Genomic DNA, 17,423 nt, shown 5'->3' with positions numbered 1-17,423 from the left:
GGGGGGGTGGGGGTGGGGGGGGGGGGGTAGGTGAGATGCCCTTTGGAAGGTTGGTGTGGACTTGATGGGCTGAATGGCCTGTCTCCACACTGCAGCACTTCTAGTTCAAAAATATTCTATTTTCTATTCAGAGAAGCAGAGCAAGTCTGTAAGGCACACATATAAAATCAAACAAAGAAAGAAAATAACAGTTAAAGAGAAAAAAAAAGCCATTCATATATGACCTTCTGTGAAACTTGGCAAAATTGACACTTAACCAAAATATTGGCACACTCAGGATTACACACTGAATTATTTTTCAACTCCTGCTTTTGAACAGCAGATTAAACAAAAATAGATTGGAAAGTAAAAACTGAAGGGCTTCTATGTTTTGTGTTTTTTTCTCATTGTACTGGAATGCAGTACAATACTGGTGGGGGGTCGGGGTGGGGAGGATATTGGGAAAATAACCATTCTCCAAGAATTCAAAGATATCTACACATTTCGCCAATGCTGAGGATTAGTCAACAATTACATGGAAATAGTCTTGGTTTCGAAAAGATTTAATATCTTAAGACTTCTAAACTGTGTAGACTTTACTATTCCAGTCTGCATAAGTCGTCCCCCTCCCCTTTAAACACATTGTGTCTGTGTTTGATGATGCCTTCTTATTGACATTAAAATCCTTTTAAACGTCACTCAAAACAGCAATTGGCATTTTACTTCAGTGCAAATCTGAAAAAAAATTCAAGTTAAATATTTAAGATGTACACTGTGAATAAAACACTTAGAACAAATTGTTATCACCATCTTAGCTAAAAGTTGACTTTTTTTTATTTGTCTTTCAGTTTTTCGCCTGGTTAAATTATTTGCTTTGCACAACAAAATGTAACACAGTCATCTACGAGCGGTTTATTCTTTCTCTTTAACTGTCACTTCCTTTCTCTTTGCTGTTTGAGTTTGTATGTGTATATTCCAAGCAGACTTTACCTGTCAGAACTTCGAGCCGTACTAGCACGTCACACACTGTCCTCTGAGGGCGTTACCTGCCGCCAACTCTGAGGCAGAACAACAAGAACGACCAGGCTGACATGAATATAACACTTGTGGAAGCTCGTAGTCTGTAAGGCAGTGTGAGAATCGCGAAGAACACAGCAGCAAGCTGCAGCAGTAAAACAACCAGGGCACTCGCAAGGACTGAGAACACTACAGAGAAAAAGTGGAAAACTGCAATAGGCTACTTAAAGGAATGAGCAGCAAATGATCGAAACAAATACAGCAACTTGAAACTGAAAAGAATGAAATCCAAAGCTATTCAATATTAGAGTCTGCGGAAGAAGCAATGATCCGGAAAACTGTCTGCCACCCCCCACACACACTACAATTAATTTGATACAGCGAAAGTTGTCTCGGCAGCAAGATTGAGAAATACTGAAATGTTTAATGGAAAGCCTTGGCGGGGCTGAAAAGTTTCGAAGAAGTGAATTTGAAGGGAAAAATTAGGTGTGCGAATTTAACACAGGAAAACAGCAAAGGTATCGAGACTGAAGCAATAATGATTTCTGAATTGAAAACGCTACAATCAAAAACGATTCTGATCAGGGCAAACTCGGAGACTTGCGGCTAATCACCACTCCGAACCTAAATACTAACTTGTTAAGTACTGGCTCCAAAGCTAAAAATAATGTGAAAGGTGGGTCTTTATTTTCTAAAGTTCACTGAGCCTGACGTTTTTGTTATCTTTTCTATCTGAGGTTATTGTTATGCCATTCAAGTGTTAGAAAACAAAAACAAAGATGGTCAACAAACTTATTTTAAACAGTCGGATAATTACTTAAATATTGGGATTTTGCAATATTAAGGACATCTGTAAATACGTACATTTGGCGAGTATCCCAATGTCTAATGAACATTCTTCCAAAGGCTTTTAATGGTTTCACTGCAAGAATTTGTAAATAGAGAACGGGAATCTAACAGAACAGCACTCATTGAATCCGATTCTATTTTTCTTTCGCCTCATTGACTTCTCTAACTGGGATGTTTGAGTGCCGAGTCCAAGTTTGGGGCGGGGTGGTGGGTTTGGGGAGGTGGGGGTTGCTGGGGACCTAATTATTTTACATACTTTTAACGCAAACTGTAAAATATTCAGTGAATCAGTGCCAAGTGTTGCCACGAGAAAGAAGCATCTTTTATAAATCTGTTATTTCCTGAACTTTTTTAAATTCAATGCAAATTGATAATTGAAGAAATGGCAACTTTCTGAATCAAATAGTCTTGACTTAGAATTTAAATAAACCCGGTACAAGCAAAATCTGTCTTTCATCATGATATTTTCACAAATTGTTTAGGCATTTAGGAGTATGGAACTATGAATATACATGGTATGTATAATAATACATTGTAAATGAATGAAAACCACGCAAGAAAGGTTATCTTGGTGTTCATTGCTGTTCTTTCTGCCTGACATCTGCGAGCAGTTAGATGCAAATTATGTGACTCTAGTGCAAATAAATCAAATGGTAATTCAAATATCTAACAATCCCATAATTTCTGAGGTTTCATGTATTAATCATTCGCTCTTTACATAGCTCTATCCATACCTGAGGAATTTTCTGCATTTAGATGCAAACAATGGTTTCCAAAACTGACCAGGTTTTTGACCTGCCTTAATGAAACGAACTCCGCATTTCAAAACGTCCTTATACTCTTAATAGGATATTTCAAATGAATATTGTGTACTTTAGCAGGAGATTGCTTAAGAAATCTTTGATGCTTTATCTCAGATCAATAGGAATCAGTTCTGTATGTCAACAGCATGTCGTGAAAATTTATAGAACATTGATCAAATATTGTGTTCAATTTTACAGATTTTAAAGTTTCACGCACTGTGCCAATGTTTGCTGGGAGCATTGACAATATGGATCACGAGCTTTCTTCAGGCTCTGTATTAATAATGGGGCAAAGCTCCATCTAGTGGACAAGGTCTAACACTACAAAAAAGATTCAACACGAACATGACTTTAATCGCTCTTCCAGCTGAAATGCTCATCAGCAATGGGTGCGTCAAAACAGACCTCATTGAGAGTCATTATAATTACACAGGGAAATTCAACAAAAAAGGAAAACCTAACAATGGGATGGACCTAACTACTGTGGCCTTTCTAATCATCTGCAGCTTCATCGTGCTTGAAAACCTTATGGTTCTCCTTGCCATTTGGAAAAACAACAAATTTCATAATCGCATGTACTATTTCATTGGTAATTTAGCCCTATCCGATCTTCTGGCAGGAATAGCTTACAAAGTAAACATTCTTATGTCTGGAAATAAAACGTTTGGCCTCACGACAACTGTATGGTTCATCAGGGAAGGAAGTATGTTTGTAGCATTGGGAGCCTCCACCTTTAGTTTGCTAGCAATAGCAATCGAGAGACACATGACTATGATAAAAATGCGACCCTATGATGCTAGTAAAAAGTACAGAGTTTTCCTCCTCATTGGTGCTTGTTGGCTGATATCCATTTTACTTGGTGCCTTGCCTATCCTCGGTTGGAATTGTATCTGTAACTTCTCAGACTGTTCCACAGTCCTGCCACTTTACTCCAAAACATATGTTGTCTTCTGCATCAGCATCTTCAGTGCAATTTTGTTGGCCATCGTAATACTTTATGCTCGTATTTATATATTGGTTAAGACAAGTAGCCGCAAAGTTTCAAACAGAAAATTTACAAAAAACAATTCAGAGAAATCGATGGCTCTGCTGAAGACAGTGGTGATTGTTGTAGGAATTTTCATTGCATGTTGGTCCCCACTTTTCATTTTCTTGCTCCTTGATGTAGCTTGTAAACCAAATAAGTGCAGTATATTGTATCAAGAGGATTGGTTTATTGCAGTTGCAGTCCTCAATTCTGGCATGAATCCCATCATCTACACTTTGGCAAGCAAAGAGATGCGTCGGGCTTTCTTCCGACTTCTTTGTGGCTGTCTAGCCAGTACTAAAGTCTCCAAGGCCTTACCAATTAAGTTAACTGCAGATAACAGCAAAAACAATTCCAGTGGCAGTAATTCACAAAAGATGAAGGAAGGAGAGCTGTCACAAATCAATACCCCATCAAATGTAATCAAATCTGTGAACTTGACAACTCCCAATGGAGAATTTTAACCTTTGGAGGCCTTCACAAATTAGTAATTCCTAATTCTTATTTTCTTGGAACTCTTAATTTCCTCTGAAACAGATATTTCATTTTGTAGTTTCAGGTTATGAAATAATTCCAGACTTCTGATATCTTTAACATTGAAATCACAAGTTAAATGTTCTTGCAATACATATTGTACAGAAGATTTTATCAAACATTCCCATAAAATTCCATTAATTCAGAACTTCAAATATGAAGTTTTCTTTGGCATTTCAGAATACAGTGTTAATCAGAAATTCCTCTCTCTGCTATCTTAATTTAAAATTTATTAGTGTGACCTCTGATGAAACAGTTGAGCAAGAAATTTGAGCTCGGTGTGTTAATATTTGTGGTCTATATTCTCATAAAATAATTTCAGGAGATTCCACTAAATTTAATTCTTCTCCATAACGTTTGAAGCAGCATTTAATGCCTTTGACAATGATCTGGAATTCCAGGCCTCATTACCACTGTGAAACTATGTTATTAAAATTAGTAGCATGCAATTTCTTCTCTCCATAAAATAGCAGTGTTAGATAATTCAACCTTTTCCAGAAGATCTAGAATTCCTGAAATATCAAAACTACTTTCTCAGAAACATATTTCTTGACTGTATAAACATTTAACATGCTTATTCCAACTCCCTCTGTAAAACTTATATACACAAATGGTTTCATTAAAAATCACTGAATAATTTATCAAATGTTCCTATGGGACACCACAGAAAACATAACTTGTTCAACAATGGTGGAGTATAAAACAGGTGACATGTCTTCCTATTTTTATTTCCATTGGACAAAGAGATTTAGTAGAATGGTATCACTGAGGATTCAGTTATGTGGGGAGCCTAGAAAAGCTGTGATTGTTCTCATTCAAGCAGATATATTTGAGAGGAGTTTTAATGAAAACATTCAAAATTATATAGACCTTTGATACAGCATGTGAGAGAAAGTGTTTCTAATAACAGCAATTTTGACAAAAAGATTTAAAATAATTGGCAAAAACAAAACAGGAGATAAGGAGAACTTGTTTATGTGGCAGGTCATTACTATCTGGAATAATATGCCTGACAGGGTAATGGAAACAGATTGCATAGTAACTTGGGCCCATACTTGAAGAGAAAACATTTATACAACGATAAGGAAAGAATTATTGGAAGTGAGACCAATTACCCAGCTTTTTCAGAGAACCAGGTTGAAATGTCATCTTTCATCTTATCTTAAATAGGATTCTATTGCATTATCAAATAGTTGTGTAACACTATTGTTAAAATTCAATATCGATCACAGTGCTTTTAAAAAGTACAGAGTTAGAGATTTATGAATTGCTTAACAGTCAATACATGTTCTTCTATTTGAGCTGATCTGTCTCTTTTCTAGTATTCTGATTGTAAATAAATGATCTTATGCAGCTATGGTTATTTTTGAAGCAATCTGATTGTTTGACACATTTAAAGTAAAAAAACTGGCTTAAGGAAATAATTTTGAGAATGCAATAGTTAAATGTCATCGAACTATAGCTTTGTTGTTGCCTAATTTAAATGAATAAACAAGATGCTTATCTTATCTTAGGATACTATGAAAGAAACCATGGACATGCTGATCCCAGTCCTATGGCCTTAATCTTTTAGACCAGCATTTAAAGGAAGACCTTGAAATTACTTTCCTCCAATGGGTTTGATTTAGTTGAGCTTATTTGAAGGACCAACTACTGAAAGTCTGATTTCAGTTTATCACTGGCTGAGATTTTTCAATGGATGATAAAGTGCACCATTGAGATTACAATTATGCTACATCTGCAGAGGTAAACTACTTATTTAGACATATTTGACTGCAAGTAATGCAGATTGATATTTTTCACAAATGCATAAACATCCAAATCAATTGTGAATGACGAATACATTTCTCAACAACAAATCCAAACAACAAGATACAACATGCTCAGAGACTCTAACCACACTACCATACATCAAAGACACCAAGATAAAAGCCATGGTCTCCTTCCATGGTCTCCCCCATTCACATCAATTAACATCAACCTGGCCAAAGAAACACTGACCTCACTACTAGATGAACCAAGGACACAAACACCAGACAGCACCAACTCCATCAGCAAGGACAGCATTCTCAAGCTAGAAGACCTGTGCCTTACTACCCACTTCACCTTCAAGGGCAAGACCTACAAACAAATCAATGGGACACGCATAAGATCACCAGTATCAGGATTCTTAGCAGAAGCAGTGATGCAGAGACTAAAATGAACATCCCTTCCCACAATCCAACCCAAACTTTGGGTCCGCTCTATGGACGACACCTTTGGCATCAGGAAATGGAACAAATTAGTGGAAACTTACAATATTATTAACAACAACCTTACTGGCATAAATTTCACCAAGGAGGAAGAGAACAACAACAGACTTCCCTTCCTAGATGTCACAGTGGAACGAACAGGCAATACAGAACTGCAGACCAGCATCTACAGGAAAACAACACACACAGATCAGATACTCAACTACAGGAGTAATCATCCTAACCCTCACAAACGGACTTGCATCAGGACACAATTTAAACAGGCCACAACACACTACAGCACCCAGGAACTACGAGCAGCAGAAGAGAAATGCCTGTATTCAAGAACAACAGGCACCTGATAAACACAGTCCACTGATTCTTAAACAACAAACCCAAACAAGAAGACATAATATGCCCAGAGACTCTAGCAACACTACAACTCATCAAAGACATCTCGGAGATGACTACGAGACTACTCTGACATCTTGGCATCATGGTAGCCCACAGACCTACTAACACACTGAAACAGCTACTGATGAAACTAAAGGACTCTGTACCAACAACCAGCAAATTGAATGTCATTTACAAAATACCCTGCAAGGACTACAACAAACACAGACTGATGGGCAGGAAACTAGCCACTAGGATACAGGAGCACCAACTAGCCATCAAAAGGACATGACCAGCTATCGCTAGTATCCTTACACAGAGACGAAGAAGGACCACTAGTTCGACTGGGACAGTACATCCATCTTGGGACAAGCTAAACAGAGACATGCATGGGAATTCCTAGAGACCTGGCATTCAAACCAGAACTCCATCAATAAACACATCGAGTTGGACCCCATTTACCAACCTCTGAAAAAAGGAACCGGAAATGATAACACCTATCTTAACAGACCAAGATATTAAATAGAAAGCGGCACAGAACACCAGTGCTCTAAAAGAGGCTCACTGATGATGTTACCTAGGCAGTGACAAAACATTCGAGAACAAACCTACCAGCTCAGCAAGCAAACTTACAACCTGAAATCTTCTCAAAAGTTGCAAATGCCTCTCAGTAAAAATCTGATATCGCACTCACAGCTAATGCTAAATGAATTGTGAATGTTCAGTGTCAAATTGTATGCACAGTCAACTGATTATGTTGCTTGTCTACATAGTTGAGAAGGTACTATTTGTTACTGATATAGTCAATATTAATCTATATCTATGTAGTATGCATAATTTTGCGTGAAAGTCGTTTTATGAAAATCCTTTACAAAAACCTGACCATCCTCCTCCCTACAAGTGTATATATCATTCAATCTAATTATTTATTAAATAATCAAAGCCTTTTGCCACCATTATTTCACCTGAAAATCCATCTCATTCTTTAGCTGGTATTTTTGTATGAAGAATCTCATTATGTTAGGTTCCTTTCCTGAGGTCTCACACATGAGATGTAATTTTCACATACCAACTTCTACAAACAGTTAAAGTTTATTAACACCTATAAAAGCAAGGTGACCCCCTTTGACCCTCCTCATAGGTGTGCAAAGTCGAGTCAAATGAGACCCCGAGCAAAGAAAACACACCCTCTTTATACAGGTCAGTTGGTAATGCTCACAGGTACTCTGGCCAATCTCCTCCATAATCACATGTTACCCCAGGTACATGGTAGGATGAGGTAATCAGAGATCATGTAAATGCCCTAATCCCGAGGAATCGTTATGCAAACAATTTCCTGACTCAGTGATTCCCCAAGACAATGTAGGTGTGATATGTCCTAGCTTTGGGGGAATGATCACACAAATGAATTTGATTGGCTCGGGGATGGCTATGAAAGCATTTCTGAACGGAAGGGATTGAATGAGATTTTAATTTGATAATAGCAGTAGAATAGTAGTAAATGGCTGGCCAAATGAAGTGTGAATTACAGTGGATAATCATCCACATTCCTGCATGCTGTCTGTGAGACAGAATGTCGTGCCCACCCACTTCCAGAATGTTCAGCTTCTTGAAGAAAAACAGTACAGTTTAACCCTTGAGCATTACATTAATGTCCAGAGAGATAGTACAATTTAATCCTTTAACATTATAATTAGATTAGTCACCAATTTGCCTTTTATTGGCTTGAATCGCCTGAGTTTCTTTTGACTTGAATAAATCAGCATACTTTACCAATTATTCTCTTATCATCTGATAGTCCAAGATTCTACAAATATTCTTCTTTTGATCGAGCAGCATCATGATTCTGCATCTGATCTTCTATTTGAATATCTTATTGACTTTTCCAACCAGAGTTACAGTCACAGTAGTTATCATATCAATAGTTTGGCTGACAAAACAATATTATCTATTTGAGCACGATTTTCTATTAATTGCATCCTGTCATTTTTGTAATATGCTTCAGAATTCCACATATTATTTTAATATTTCCTTAGCAATGACTAATGAAAAATCATCAAGTCTGCAAAGATTTCCCTGGAGTGTTGAAGGCTGAGGGATGACCTTATAGAGGTTTTATAAAATCATGAGGGGCATGGATAAGATTATGTCTTTTTCCTAGGGTGGGGGAGTCCAAAAATAGAGGGCTTAGGTTTAAGGCGAGAGGATAAAGATTTAAAAGCAGGGGTAACTTTTTCATGCAGAGGGTGGTGCCTGTATGGAGTGAGCTGCCAAAGAAAGTGTGGAGGCGAGTACAATTGCAACATTACATCTGGATGGGAATGTGAATAGGAAGGAATGTGGACCAAAATCCTGGTAAATGGGATTATATTAGAGTGCGATGTCTGGTCAGCATAGACAAATTGGACCAAAGTGTCTGTTTCTGTGCTGTATGACTCTATAACTCTATGACACCATTGGCTATTTCCATACCATTAATGAAGTGATTCATTTTTTCCTTCTGTGGTTACACTTGCCTGTTCTAAGTGTTATTGACATACTGATTTATTTTGTCCCACTCATTTTGTAATCCCAAGCTCCCCTTCAGATTCAACTCCTCCTTATTTAGTGAAATTGTTCTTCGCCTACAGGCTGAATTGCTGTAGTCCTGAGATTTATATCTCTGCTGTAAGGGCTTTTGTATGCAGATTATATCAACCATTATATGCATCATTGAAAAGTGGAATCAAGAATGATATTGAAAATGTGTGAAGTTTCAGTGATGTAAACACTGAAAGCAACATCAAAGAAGAATAAAAATAGTGTGCAAGTTTGATTTACTGGGTGAGTCAAAACACCTGTGCATTTTCCAATGCCCGTCCTTGTTGAAATCAAAGGAAACATCACACAAAATTTGAATATTTTTACTCTTAGTGACAAAACAATGAAATAGCTCCAGAATCAAATAAAGAGACGGAGCAAATTAAAGTGACAATCCTGCTATTAGTGTTGGGGAAAGCTTTGCTATAGTTCAGCCTAGATCTCACTTCAGAACATAAAAGCCATATAAGAGAGATTTTCCAGGCTTTAAAGGTATACTTTGAATCATATAGAAACACAATGTTATTTATGCACTGTATTTGATCAATATAAGAACGCAATATTGATTGAATGTGACCCCACTAATATTAGCTGAATCTTTTGTGTTTGGAAAACAGAAAAATAATACTATCTGAAATAGGATTGTCTTAAGCATATGACAGAGGACATCATATATCTGTTGAGAGAGGATAAACCTTAAGAAGGCTATCAACAGGGTGTAGAAGTTCTGAGGTAGTCAATAATCAATAATCAGAGTTTGTTAATGGGAGAATGGACTAGGTTTTGTATTATACTGACAGATGTCCCAAGGTTAACACTGCTGTCTTACAGTGCCATGGACCAAGGTTCGATTCCAGCCTTGGGTGACTGTCTGTGTGGAGTTTGCACATTCTTTCCTTCTCTGTGTGGGTTTCCTCCGGGTGCTCTGGTTCTTACCACAGTCCAAAGAGGTTCACCTTAGGGTGGATTGGCCATGCTAAATTGCCAGTAGTGTCCAGGGATGTGCAAGCTAGGTGGATTAGCCATGGGAAATGTTGGGTTATGGGGATAGGGTGACAGGGTAGGTCTGGGTGTGATGTACTTTGGAGTGTTGGTGTGGACTCAGTAGGCCAAATGTCCTGCTTCCACACTTTAGGGATTCTATGCTTCTATGAATGAGAACAATATATTGGAAAAAAGGAAGAAATATTTTCAGAAGAACCTGCAGAAAGATCCACACCAGAGAGGGGGATGTAGTATATATACATATATATATAGGGGAAGAAGTGTTCTGGCTGCAATAGCTGACTCACTTTAACTAGAAAGAAGCAGAGAGATGGCTGCCTGAGAGGTCTCAGCCAATAATTCTGATAAATCACTCTTCACCATGCAACAGTTTGGTGTTGTCAGGTCTAAATATGATAAATGTCTTGTGACTATTACTATGATGACTGCAGAAGGAGAACATCAAGTGAATGTGAAGTGCCAGATAGAAATGGTGCTTTAAGCAACATTATTAGCTTTGCAGACTTGTACAAAGCAGCTCAAGATGGTGACACAGAAATGAAAGCCTTATAGGTAAGATTGAAGATATATGATGGAACGATATTCAAGTGGGGTGAACAAATTAACCTGAGACCCCAATTCAATGTGAAGAGTGAAAATCAGGAGTTCTAACTAGTAGACCAGAAACAAAGCCCACATGTCTCTGCTGAAGCAAGTGTACAGCTTGTGCTAGTCACCCTGAATGCGCCAGGGAAGGTGTGGTGTTTTTCAGTTTACTCAGCCAATGACTGCTTCATAGATCATAAAGTATCACAAAGATGTATTTACCAGTTTTCATTGTCTTCATCTTCAATTAGATAAAAGTGTCAGACCAATTCAGCATCTGCTCAGGAAAGTTCCAGCTGTCATCAAGTCCAACCTGAAAAACCAAGATCGAACAGATGGAAAAGAGTATAGTAATCAAAAAAACGAAAACATCTGCAGAACTGATTAGCGGCAAAGTAGCAGTGAACAAAAACAAGAAAACTGAGTGAATACAGATATCCAGAAGATTTCAATGAAGCTTTGAAGAGATCTCAATAATTCATACCCTGAAGAAATTTTGCCACAACTTACCAAGGCAAAGCTCTTACCCTGGATGCAAAGGATGGACACTGACAAATGTGGCTCAGTGAAAGCAATAGTTTTCTAATTACATTTCAAACACAGTTTGTTGTGTACATTGTTTGGCATTTCCAGAAGTGCACCAACACAGACATCATGAGATGATCAGTGAACTTCCTGGAGTGGAAGCTTTTGTGGACAATTTGCTAATTTATGGATGTGCAGATACAATTGAAGCGCTCACAGATCATGGACAGAATCTGGTATAATTGTAAGCACTTGGCAAATGAACCTGAATTTGAACAAGAAAAGGATGTTATTGAAGATGGCTGAATAAAATTCATAAGATTTGTTCTTCACATTGCATTCACTGACAGAGAAAAGCTTTGCACAATTCTTGGCAAAGTGAGAACTATGGTTAAGATACAATGACTAACAGATAGGAGAACACTGTGACAATTTGTTGGATTCATGAATTGTTAGCAAAATTCTCCTTTAAATTGTCATCAGATTCAAGAGATGTAGCCTGATGAAAGAGATAAAGCATCAACAGAGCTTCAACCATTGCTTATAATGAATACCAAGCCAAGAAAGGAAAAGTGCCACCTATAACACATGTCATCCCAGACAGACTATGCATGAAACTTGGAGTAGACATTTCTCTCTCAAATTAACGAATTGTTCATTTAAAAAAAATAATCCTATATTCAGAAGTTCTCTTACACACAACTGAACATTTTTTTTCCATCACCAACTCACCTATGGCATTTGTCTCCATCTATTTTGCACATTCTCCCCGTGTCTGCGTGGGTTTCCTTCGGGTGCTCCGGTTTCCTCCCACAATCCAAAGATGTGCAGGTTTAGGTGAATTGGCTATGCTAAGTTGCCTGTAGTGTTAGGCGCATCATTCAGAGGGAAATGGGTCTGGGTGGGTTGCTCTTTGGAGGGTCGGTGTGGACTGGTTGGGCCGAAGGGCCTGTTTCCACACTGTAGAGAATCTAACCTAATCTAATCTATTAACCACCATCAGTAAATCACCCGCATTTCCAATTAAATCACTAATGTGCCAAGCCCATTGAGGGCAATGCAAACCATCGAAGGTGAATGAAAGGGGGCCTATTCATTAAATTCTGCTGACTGGGAATTAGACCAGCTGACATCCGTGACTACCAGTAAGATTGTGGAATGACTGAAAATACATTTCAATAATGATAGCATTCCAGACAAACATTGTGATGGGTGCTAATGGCACTCAATTCACAAATGAAGTGTTCAGATGTTTTGTGAAGGATTGGGAAATTTAACACCATGCTTCATTCTCCATACTGTCCCCACTCAAGCTGATGCAGCAGTAAAAATTACCAAACAGAGCATAAAGATATCAAGCAAATCTAGATTTGAGAAATCCACCTAGTGAAGGCATGAAAATTTGTCCAGTCCAAATATTAATATCGCACCTCACCCAAAGTACTCTTCCATCAGGGAAACAAATACGGAAGCCAAAATTAGAAAGGTTCTTTTAGTCGGAGTAGTGACTAAATTAAGGAAATAACAACAGAAAACCAATTTCACATTGATAAAACTGCCAATTCATTGCTACAGCTGAGCATTGGACAGCAATCAGAGTGAAAATATTCAATGCTCTCAATAAATGTCAGCATTGGTAGTATCTTAGGATCAGTATGGTACAGTAGCCACTTCATGCACAACAAATGTGAATCACCAGGCATACTGTTGCAACTACAAACTTGTATGTACATCTACAGAAGCTGTTCCTTCATTGCAGGTAGCAGATCAAAAGATATCTATCATATTTCTGTGCACACAGCACAGAATGACCATCAATCCAGAGTTCCACTGCTCCCCAGCAACTGAAATGGATCAGCAACAATAGTTACCACAGCAACAGCATTCAGCACAAGAAGGAATTTCCCAGAGAATAAATATTCCTAGGAACAAATATAAATCAGAAGAACAGCCAACGACAATGTATAGGTGTAACGTTAGGAGACATATGGCACAGTGGCAAGAATTACTGTTTCACAGTGCCAGGGGCTCAAGTTTGATTCCAAGCTTTGATGATTGTGCATGTGGAGTTTGCACATTCTCCCCATGTCTGCATGGGTTTCCACTGGGTTGTCCGATTTCCTTCCACAGTCCAACAACGTGCAGGTTTGGTGGATTGGTATTGGATTGGCCATGGCAAATGCAAGGTTACAGGGATGGGATGGCGGGATGGTTCTGGGTGAGATTCTCTTCAGAGGATCAGTGCAGACTCAATGGGCTGAATGGCCTCAATCTGCACTGTAGGAAGTCTAAGATTTAAAAATGATGTATACGTTGCATTTGAAAGATTGATGATATCTGGGATTTAACAGTGTGTCATGTTAGAATAAATATTTTTTGCATAATCAACAAATTGGAATCTGGAATTTTAACATTCTTTATGAGTGTTAGAGTGCAAATCAGAAGGTTTTGGTACATTACAAGTATGCAACTCCTTTGAATAGTTAATTCAAAGTAATATAAATTGTTGTTAGCTGCACATTGAAGTGCCTGTTGCAGTTTCAGTAGGGGTTTTATCTTTTGTGGATCCAAGTTTGAACATCCAGAAGAAAAGCAACAGATATTAAACAAAATTATAATGGCATTTTGCCACATCTTTTCAAAAACTGAATCATAGTATCATAGAATATCTGTGGCATAGAATGTGGCCATTTCTCCCATTTTGTCTGTGCTGGATCCTGAAGGAGAACCTCATCTGCTTAGTCCTCTTAGTTCAGCATATTTTTCATTTTCAGATGATAATCCAATTCACTCTTAATGATCAGTTGACTTTCCTTCCCCACAGTCCATGGCAGTGTATTCTCGATTCACGCCACTTGCTGTATGAAAAAGATTTTCCTTATGTTGTCATTGTTTCATAAATCTGTACCATCTTGTTCTTGATTGTGAACAGTTTCTACCCATATGCTTTGCTAGACCTCTTGTGGTTTAGAATATCTTTAACGATCTCTTCTCCAAGGAAAATAATCTCACCTTCTCCAAATCGTCTAGATCACTGAAGTTCCTCATCCCTAAAACCACTCCCGTGAATGTTTTCTGCACCTTCTTGAATACCTTCCTTTGCTTCTTGAAGTATGACGTCCAGAAGTGTATGCAATGCTCCATTTCAGGCCAAACCAGTGCTTCATACAAGTTTTACGTGACTTTCTTACGCTTATACTTTATTGTTATTAATTGATAAGGTCTAGGATCATGAGCACTTTATTTACTGGTCTGTCAGTTTATCCTGTCTTGTTCAATGATTTATGTAGATATAGTGCAGGTCACTTTGCACCTGTACTTCCTTTCAAATTATACCTTTGCATTTTGTATCACCTCTCCACATTCCTACTACCCTCACTTCACTGCATTAAATTTTATTTGTCATTCCTATTAGTGTCTTTGAAATTGTACACTATCCTCATCACATCTTACAATACTTCAAAGTTTATTATCATCAGCAGATTTTTGAATTTGTGCCAAATACGGCAAGATCTGAGTCATTCATATATATATATTATGTCATATATTAACATCCTGACCCTTTGGAAAGTCCACTCCAAACCTTCCTCCAGTTTGAAGAAGGACTATTAACCACTGCATACTGTTGTTGTGGTTCTGTTCGCCGAGCTGGGAATTTGTGTTGCAGACATTTCGTCCCCTGTCTAGATCCTCCTGTGAAGCGCTTCTGTGATGTTTCCTCCGGCATTTATAGTGGTTTGTTTCTGTCGCTTCCGGTTGTCAGTTCCAGCTGTCCGCTGCAGTGGCCGGTATATTGGATCCAGGTCGATGTATTTGTTGATAGATTCTGTGGATGAGTGCAATGCCTTTAGGAATTCCCTGGCTGTTCTCTGTTTGGCTTGTCCTATAATAGTAGTGTTGTCCCAGTCGAACTCATGTTGCTTGTCATCCGTGTGAGTGGCTACTAAGGAAAGCTGGTCGTGTCGTTTCGTGGCTACTTGGCGTTCATGGATATGGATTGCTAGCTGTCTTCTAGTTTGTCCTATGTAGTGTTTTGTGCAGTCCTTGCATGGGATTTTGTACACTACATTGGTTTTGCTCATGCTGGGTATCGGGTCCTTTGTCCTGGTGAGTTGTTGTCTGAGAGTGGCTGTTGGTTTGTGTGCTGTTATGAGTCCTAGTGGTCATAGTAGTCTGGCTGTCAGTTCAGAAATGTTCTTGATGTATGGTAACGTGCCTTTGGGTTGTGGTATGTCCTCATTCTGTTGTCTTTCCCTTCAGCATCTGTTGATGAAATTGCGGGGGTATCGTCAAAAACGGGGAGAAACTGTTCACAATCAAGAACAAGATGATATAGATTTATGAAACAATGACAACATAAGGAAAATCTTTTTCATGCAGCAAGTGTGGTATGTCCTCATTCCGTTGTCTTTCCCTTAGGCATCTGTTGATGAAATTGGGGGGGTATTGCCAAAAATGGATACCCCTGCAATTTCATCAATAGATACCTAAGGGAAAGACAATGGAATGAGGACATACCACAACCCAAAGGACTAGCCACACTACCATACATCAAAAACATTTCTGAACTGACAGCCAGACTACTATGACCACTAGGACTCATAACAGCACACAAACCAACAGCCACTCTCAGACAGCAACTCACCAGGACAAAGGATCCAATACCCAGCATAAGCAAAACCAACGTAGTGTACAAAATCCCATGCAAGGACTGCACAAAACACTACATAGGACAAACAGGAGGACAACTAACGATCCATATCCATGAACACCAAGTGGCCACGAAACGACACGACCAGCTATCCTTAGTAGCCACACACGCGGATGACAAGCAACATGAGTTCGACTGGGACAACACTACTATTATAGGACAAGCCAAACAGAGAGCAGCCAGGGAATTCCTAGAGGCATAGCACTCATCCACAGATTCTATCAACAAACACATCGACCTGAACCCAATATACTGGCCACTGTAGCGGACAGCTGGAACTGACAACCAGAAGCGGCAGAGACAAACCACTATAAATGCCAGAGGAAACATCACAGAAGCGCTTCACAGGAGGCTCCCAAGCACTGAGAATGTCACCTAGACAGGGGATGAAACGTCTGCAACACAAATTCCCAGCTCGGCGAACAGAACCACAACAATGAGCACCCGAGCTACAAATCTTCTCACAAACTTTGAACTGCATTCTGTTTCCTGTCACTAAGCCATTTTTTTGTATCCATCTTGCAACTGCCCTTTAATTTCATGAGCTTTAATTTTGCTGATTAGCATGTTCTGTAACACTTCCATCAAATTATGTTTGAAAGTCTAGGTACACAACAAGGTAGCATTTGGATTCTTGGAACCTTTCAGCAAACACCAATAGTTTTGGTGAAAAATGGTTCTGTAGGATTCCTACACTTGTTTCAGCCACTATTTAAGGAATGTGATAAAGAAGAGCCAAGATTGGTGAGCCTGACATTGGTGGTGGGCAAGTTGTTGGAAGGAATCCTGAGGGACAAAATTTACAAGCATTTGGATAGGCAAGGACAAATTAGGAACAGTCAACATGGATTTGTGCATGGGAAATTATGTCTCACTAACTTGAGATTCAATTTTTTGAAGACAGTGGCTCAGTGGTTAATACTGCTGCCTCACAGCACAAGAGACCCATGTTCATTTCCAGCCTCGGGCGATTGTGTGTAGTTTGCACATTCTCCCCGTGTCTGCATGGGTTTCCTCCAGGTGCTCCAGCTTCCTCCCACAATCCAAAGATATGCAGGTGAGGTGAATTGGCCATGCTAAATTGCCCATAGTGTTCAGGAATGTGTAGTTTAGCTGCATTAGTCAGGGATAAATATAGGATAATAGAGTAGCGTGGGTGGATTCCTCTTTGCAGGGTCGGTGTG

General features: G+C 38.8%; 1 protein-coding gene across 1 annotated transcript; it reads left to right on the top strand.

Moving 5' to 3' along the window:
• Positions 1-1,067: 1,067 nt before the first annotated feature.
• On the top strand, positions 1,068-5,567 carry LOC122561722 (sphingosine 1-phosphate receptor 3-like). The gene is made up of 2 exons (XM_043713793.2): positions 1,068-1,672; positions 2,847-5,567. The coding sequence occupies exon 2, from the start codon at positions 2,994-2,996 to the stop codon at positions 4,137-4,139; it is 1,146 nt and encodes a 381-aa protein (XP_043569728.2). The 5' UTR covers positions 1,068-1,672; positions 2,847-2,993; the 3' UTR covers positions 4,140-5,567.
• Positions 5,568-17,423: the final 11,856 nt, after the last annotated feature.

Source organism: Chiloscyllium plagiosum, unplaced genomic scaffold, assembly GCF_037043375.1.
Source record: "Chiloscyllium plagiosum isolate Xiang-an unplaced genomic scaffold, Cpla_swu_hap1 HiC_scaffold_2, whole genome shotgun sequence".
In the NCBI taxonomy this organism is placed as follows: domain Eukaryota; kingdom Metazoa; phylum Chordata; class Chondrichthyes; order Orectolobiformes; family Hemiscylliidae; genus Chiloscyllium; species Chiloscyllium plagiosum.
The sequence above is the reverse complement of the archived record's forward strand: the minus strand, read 5'-3'. Positions and strand labels throughout refer to the sequence as shown.